Here is a 7266-nt window from a genome sequence, read left to right as displayed (position 1 = left end):
GAGAAGCACATATATACAGATGTTTTAGACTTATTGACATGAAAGATTTTTAAATTTCTCAAATAATGACATTTTGCCATAAATAATTAGGATTCAGTATTATATGTTCCGTGTTGTGTATATCAAAGAATATTAATATTAAGATTGCTTCATTTTTATTCCATATCCAAGGTTCATGCCCATAAAACCATATTACGTGTTTCAGTGATCGGACCAGGCTGGTCCAGATTAAAACCTAGAGCTTTGGGCTTCCCTGGTGGCGCAGGGGTTGAGAATCCACCTGCCGATGCAGCAGACATGGGTTCGTGCCCCGGTCTGGGAAGATCCCACGTGCCGCAGAGCGGCTGGGCCTGTGAGCCGTGGCCACTGAGCCTGCGCGTCCGGAGCCTGTGCTCCGCAACGGGAGAGGCCACGGCAGTGAGAGGCCCGCGTACCGCAAAAAAAAAAAAAAAAAAAACCTAGAGCTTTATTATTGTCATGCTCCCTTCATAAAGATAAGGGTGTGTTCTTGTTTCTGACAGTTAAAGGACAGGATGCAAAATTATAAACTGAAAGCACAGAGAATTCCTAGTTGTTCATCGGAAAACATTTCCCACCCATTAAGTTGCTGCCAGGTAAGTGACATGAGTGCATTAATAAATTGAAATGCCATCTTAAATTTATAAGAAATGTCTATAAGAGTGATTTTCACATTTAAAATTGCCATGTGTTTGTTAGTCAATTATTTTAACTTGCAGTTATAGCAGAAGAACATTTGTCTTTGAAGTCAAATTTGGGTTCAAATTTTGCTCTGTCATTTGCAACTCATGTGACCCTGGGCAAGTTGTCTAAAGCTCAATGTTTTGGTTTCTAACTGTGTAAAATAAAAACTACAATCCCTTCCTCTAACCAGGCCTTTGTGAAGATTTAATGAGAAAATGACACACCAGGATGCTCTTGGGTTCACCATTCCCACCACCCCCGATGGCTGTGTGCTCATTTTGTACAGTCATTTACAGTTTCATGGTGCTTACAGAATCTATTCTCAGGAAAAGAGAAAATGTGTAATGACTGTGAAAATTCAAACCAATAACTTCTGTGAATCATTCAGCCTAGCGTTTATTCCCAGGGAAACTGAAAATCTCTACAGACGATGAAAATAGAAACATTGTGTTTTATAACTTAGTCAGTCAGGTAGTAAGAGTAGGGCTGAAAATAGTGAATTATAAAGAATTTTGGTGTCACTGTGCTATACAGCAGAGATTAATACAACATTATATATCAACTATACTTCCATAAAATTTAAAAAAAAGAATTTTGGAGACTAAATGTGAACATCTAATTTATTCTCGATTCTCCTTTCCCACGGGGCTCTGTAAGTTTCCCAGTTTTCAGATGTGTCTTTCTATATATCCATCTGTCTATAATACTGTGAATAGTAAATAAAGTAAGAACATGCATGTCCTAGAAATCTCTCTAGCGAGTTTGAAGTGCTCAGTAAATGTTGCTTGCTTTCCTTGTAAACGATATGAAAAAGGCAGTCTCTGGAGCACATGGGAGTAGTTTTAGCCTATAAAATAGAGTCATATCAGCAAACAAGAACCTATTTTCAGCTGTGTCATTCATGTGGCCAGGAGGACTTTGGCGGAATCAATGATACCCGTTTTAGTCTAGCCCAGGCCTGAGCCAGAATAAGTTGAAAACGCTTCTTGGGTGACCTGGTGCCTGCCCTGCCAGGTCATGCAGACGTTGGTACCCGCCCCCTCGCATCCCAGGATGCAATGATGAACTTCCGGAACTAAGGATGCTGGCAGTGACCTCCGAAGGCTCCCACAGGACTCCTTTAATCTAAGGGTACGCGGGTTGCCGGCAATCCGGACAGGGGCGGGTATAAGTGCCTTTCCTAGAGAAGGCGCATCTCGGTGGGGAAGGCAGCGCTGGCGGGTCCCCGCGACGAGGAGGACGCCCGGCTTACCTCACCGTGGAGCGCAGGTACTGGTACCCCGAGGAGCCGCCGGTGCCCGCCTTGCTGCCCAGCATCCTGTGCACCACGCACACGTGGTCATCTAGACAGACACACGCGTTAGGGGCACGCGCGCCGAGGGCGAGGGGTGGGAAACGACGGCCGCCGGCCCCGCCCCTCAGCCGCGTGGGAGGCTCGGGTGTGCGCGCCTGAGGGGCGGGGCAGTTGCGCGGAGCCCCGCCTGCTCCAGGCCGCGCCTCAGACACCGTGCGCGGAGGCCCTGCGACGCCCACGAGCCCTCGCTACCCGTGTCCTCCATGAGCTCGAACGATTGAAAGTGTATTTTCCAGTTGTACTGACGCCAAGAGGAGTGCGTTGCTCTCAACGCGAAATTTGCTTCGACCCGGAGCTTACTTGTTTCTAACGATGATCAGACCCAGCGCCTTCCTGGCCCACATGGGGGCCGTGAGCGTGGGCGCTGCTCGGCTGCTTTTAGACGGAACCCTGCCCCCACCCGCAGCCGTGGGGGGGGGGGCGGGGACGGGGCAGCTCTGGGGGTCCGGGGGACTTACATCTCCACTTGGTCATGAGCGAGTCCACATCCATGAGGGAGGTCAGCAGCTGGAAAGGGACCTGGAACCTGGGCTCTTCCCTGGGGAAGAAAAAAAAAAAAAGAAGAAGAATTATTGTAATAATAATAATTAATAGTAAGTGTTCCGGCAAGTCCGGTGTGTCAGGAAGAACACACATTCTACCATCCGTTGGGCCTGAAACAAACATCCCCTTTGCCTCTTAGGAGCTGTGACAGCTCTGATCTCCCTCCCAGGCTTAACTTCCTCATCTCATAAAAGGGGTTAACACCACTCATGTTGCAGCATGTGTGCAAGAGTCTAGAACATTCCTCGATAGACGTGAAGTGACCAGCCGGAGTCGCGCCTCACACCCCTCCTCCTAAAAGGCAGACACGGACACCACCTCGGGTAATCTAGCCAGTAACAGTCAGAGGCAAAGATGTGAAAACGTGAAAACAAAGACGGCTTGCTACAGTGTTCCCTCTGCCATACTTGTTTCTTTTTTCATCTAACCCCCAGCTCTCTCAGTGTATTTTCTGCCGAGCACGCATAAGCCTGAACAGCATACGCTTACGAACAGGTGAGGAAAACAGTAGGGTTTTTTATGCTGCCATTCTGAAAAACAGATGGGACAGGATTAAAAAATCCAAGTAAGTAAGACATGCAGTAAACACAGATTTTTTTCTTTTTTCTTTTCTTTTTTTTTTTTTTTTTTTTGCTTTTTACTAGTGTGCCATCTATTGCTCTGATACATTTAATCTATGAAACACAAAGACGGGCCGTTCACCCACGTGGCTAGGAGGACAGGACGTGGATGCCCCAGACACTGTGGGTGGTGAAGACAGTTAGACTTGAAATTGCTGAACAAGCAGAACAACAGTTTATAAGGTGTTTTCACTTCATTCTTTTTCATTTGACAGAACAGGAATAACAACATCGTTAACTGACAGAACCCATTTCATGACTGAGTTTCTGAGACAGATTAAACTTTGGGTTCTTAGGACACTTAATTTCACATAACACTGCAGAATTTAATGAAAAGGATATTGATTAATTTGTGTGTATTTTTTTTTTACCCACCACAGGGTTAAAATTGGGCTCTTACTCTTTAAAATAAAGAAAAACCTCATGAAACTTCACGATTATTTTCTAAGCTTCCCCCCTGCCAAATCTAAATGATTTTTTAAAACTATGATTGCAATGTCTAAGCTTTATACTGGATTTATTATCTATACCTACTCCTCCATCTTTACTTCTAATTCACCTCTTTTGAGAATTCCCTGGAGGTCCAGCGGTTAGGACTCAGTGCTTTCGCTACCAGGGTAGGGGTTCCATCCCTGGTCGGGGAACTAAGATCCCTCAAGCCGTGCGGCGCAGCCAAAGACAACGAAAAATAAATAAAGAAAACAAGCATGCTGTATGCCTTAATTCTCCTCTTTTGATTTGCTTTTACCTGTAAAAGTATATCATCAAGGCCCCCTGAAGTGCTTTGTACGATAGCCGTCTCTCTCCTGCAAGACACATAGCAAGTTTTAATTTAACAGGTAATTTAAGGCACTCATGTCCATTTGGCAAGCATCACCTGAAATAATTGTGTCACATGTTTTTAGAAAAAAATGTGAATGTCCGTTTAAATATTTTATCCCTTAGCTTGAATTTGGAAAACTATCATTTAAAACATTATTTTAATATTAGATTTTAAAAGACAAATTTAAATATATATACACACACACACATATATATATGTATATATATATATATATACACATACTTTAAATTCTCAAAACCTTAAATAGGCAGGGTTAGAAATCAAGCAATAAACAGCCACATACAAAAGGACTTGACCTTTTTTCTTTGCCTAAATACTCAGTTCCTGTATCATTTATGAATACCTTATTGGAAATACTTCAAATAAATTATAGAATTATAAAATAAGGTTTATTAAATATATTTTAAGTCACTTTAAAAAAAAGAGAAACCTGGTATAGAAAATACTTAACTTCCACAACAAATGAAAAATTCCTTGTTCCTATGAGTGGAAATATCAATATGCACTTCTTCCCCCCAAGTAAGGTTTGACTTTTTGATCTCATGGTCTTATGTTCCTGGGGAAGGATCCTTGTAACCGAAATGCCTACCTTTACTGAGGAGATGCTCATGGCGTTTCTCATCAAATAAGGATAGTAACACCTCTTTCTGCTTCTGAAATTCAGCCTTTTGTTCCTCCTTTTCCTCTGACTCTTCCTTGGCCTTTGGGGGAAATACTGCATTAATATTCCCAAGAGAGAAGAGATCCTTATTTTAGAAAACATTGCTTGTGAGAAAAAACTAGCTGGGTGCAGAAAGGGTGTACTTAGGATATGTACTATATCATCTAATACTGCAGCTTGGAAATTATGGCTTATGAGACAGGATCTTCCTCATACCACTGGTTCTATAATTTTGTTTAGGTTTAAATGATTTGTTAAACCCAAATACTCTCTTCATAAATATCAAGAGAAATGGACTCAGATGTTTAAAGCTGGAGGTAACTACAAGTGGTCAGTAATGGTCTAAGTTTAGACAGCAATTATTTAATACAGGCAGTAAAGTAATTCCACTTAGGAAAAATTAAGAATTCCGAGTCAGAGATACTACTGATTCTACTGAAATTCTATCTTCATTGCAGTACTCTGGAAATACAATTCCTTAGATATTTTCCACTGTTATATTTTTATTCAATTGATATCTGTTGATTTGTTTAAGGAAATTCTTATTTTCCTGCTTACAACACATGCGCTACTTACAACTCAATTACTTGGGCTGGAGCAAAAATCCGTTTCCCCAATTGTCTTCAATTCATCAGAACAACCACACTGTGTGGTAAGAATGTGAGTGCACACTATAGCCAATTGATTGTTAATTTATTCAGTAAATGTCAGGCTAATGTGATAGAGATAAAAATCATGAGCAAAATTGAGTCCCTTGATCTCTATCTGGTGGGACTGAAACACTGAAAACTTAAGTTAAATTACAACTGTAGGCAGTGGTGTAAAGGACCAGCGTTGTCCATAATAACTTATAGTAGCAGAGAGGTTGGGTAAGAACATCCTGCAGAAGTTGTCCTTGAACCAAGACCTGAACACAGGGAAAGAGTTATCTGGGGTAGAAGGATCGAATCTGAAATTCAAGGAGCAGGACTTCCCTGGTGATCCAGTGGTTAAGAATCCGCCTTCCACCCTGTTCCACCTGTGGATGGCTACAAGAAAGAAGAAATTAACACATCCCTTCCCCGAGGCAGGCCATTCCAGAAACTAACACAACAGGGGAAATGAGCTGCTGACTGGACCAGTCAGCAGCTTTGCTGAGTGTCAGAAGAGTGACCTAACGGAGCCAATATGCAAGAACTGGAAAGTGAATTACAATACGAGGAAATCAGACTTCTATGCAGTGGATGCTTGATGCATTTTTGGAAGTGCAAGGAAGCCACAGAGAATAAAAAAGGAGGTATGGAGAAACAAATAAAGATGGAAAAACAAAGTTTCTAGAAAGTTAAATTATAACATGCCCAGCCTTGCCTAAAATCATAATAAGTTCACAGACACCCCAAAACACACCACTGGATGCATCCCTGCCCACCAAAAAGAAAAGATCCAGCCTCATTCACCAGAATACAGGCACCAGTCCCCCTCCACTGGGAAGCCTACACAACCCACTGAACCAACCTTAGCCACTGGGGGCAGACACCGAAAACAATGGGAACTATGAACCTGCAGCCTGTGAAAAGGAGACCCCAAACACAGGAAGTTAAACAAAATGAGAAGACAGAGAAATACACAGCAGATGAAGGAGCAAGGTAAAAACCCACCAGGCCAAACAATGAAGAAGAAATAAGCAGTCTACCTGAAAAAGAATTCAGAGTAATGATAGTAAAGATGATCCAAAATCTTGTAAATAGAATGGAGAAGATACAAGAAACATTTAACAAGGACCTAGGAGAACTAAAGAGCAAACAAATAACGATGAACAATACAATGAATGAAATGAAAAATTCTCTAGAAGGAATCAATAGCAGAATAACTGAGGCAGAAGAACGGATAAGTGACCCAGAAGAAAAAATGGTGAAAATAACTACTGCAGAGCAGAATAAAGAAAAAAGTATGAAAAGAATTGAGGACAGTCTCAAGACCACTGGGACAATATTAAATGCACCAACATTCAAATTATAGAGGTCCCAGAAGAAGAAGAGAAAAAGAAAGGGACTGAGGAAATATCTGAAGAGATTATAGCTAAAAACTTCCCTAATATGGGAAAGGAAATAGTCAATCAAGTCCAGGAAGCACAGAGAGTCCCATACAGGATAATCCAAGGAGAAACATGCCAAGACACATATTAATCAAACTATCAAAAATTAAATACAAAGAAAAAATATTAAAAGCAGCAAGGGAAAAGCAACAAATAACATACAAGGGAATCCCCATAAGGTTAACAGCTGGTCTTTCAACAGAAACTCTGCAAGCCAGAAGGGTGTGGCAGGACATCTTTAAAGTGATGAAAGGGAAAAACCTACAACCAAGATTACTCTACCTGGCAAGGATCCCTCATTCAGATTTGATGGAGAAATTAAAACCTTTACAGACAAGCAAAAGCTAAGAGAATTCAGCACCAGCAAACCAGCTTTACAACAAATGCTAAAGGAATTTCTCTAAGCAGGAAACACAAGAGAAGGAAAAAACCTACAAAAACAAACCCAAAACAATTAAGAAAATGGTA

General features: G+C 41.6%; 1 protein-coding gene across 4 annotated transcripts in view; it reads right to left on the bottom strand.

Annotated features, from left to right (window-relative positions):
- The window catches only part of TDO2 (tryptophan 2,3-dioxygenase), a 50550-nt gene that overhangs the window by 1283 nt on the left and 42001 nt on the right, over positions 1–7266 (bottom strand). For 2 of the 4 annotated variants that reach the window (XM_067035404.1, XM_067035403.1), the window contains 5 exons: positions 4653–4764; positions 3968–4025; positions 2515–2594; positions 1955–2045; positions 1600–1827 (listed from right to left, as the gene is read on the bottom strand). In XM_067035404.1, the coding sequence (XP_066891505.1) occupies positions 1650–1827; positions 1955–2045; positions 2515–2594; positions 3968–4025; positions 4653–4764 (519 nt within the window). In that variant the 3' untranslated portion in view covers positions 1600–1649. Of the gene's footprint in view, positions 1–1599; positions 1828–1954; positions 2046–2514; positions 2595–3967; positions 4026–4652; positions 4765–7266 lie in introns of those variants that run through there. The other 2 variants (XM_067035405.1, XM_059066299.2) reach the window with 1 other exon arrangement.

Source organism: Kogia breviceps, chromosome 6 (genome assembly GCF_026419965.1).
Source record: "Kogia breviceps isolate mKogBre1 chromosome 6, mKogBre1 haplotype 1, whole genome shotgun sequence".
Taxonomy (NCBI): domain Eukaryota; kingdom Metazoa; phylum Chordata; class Mammalia; order Artiodactyla; family Physeteridae; genus Kogia; species Kogia breviceps.
The sequence above is the reverse complement of the archived record's forward strand: the minus strand, read 5'-3'. Positions and strand labels throughout refer to the sequence as shown.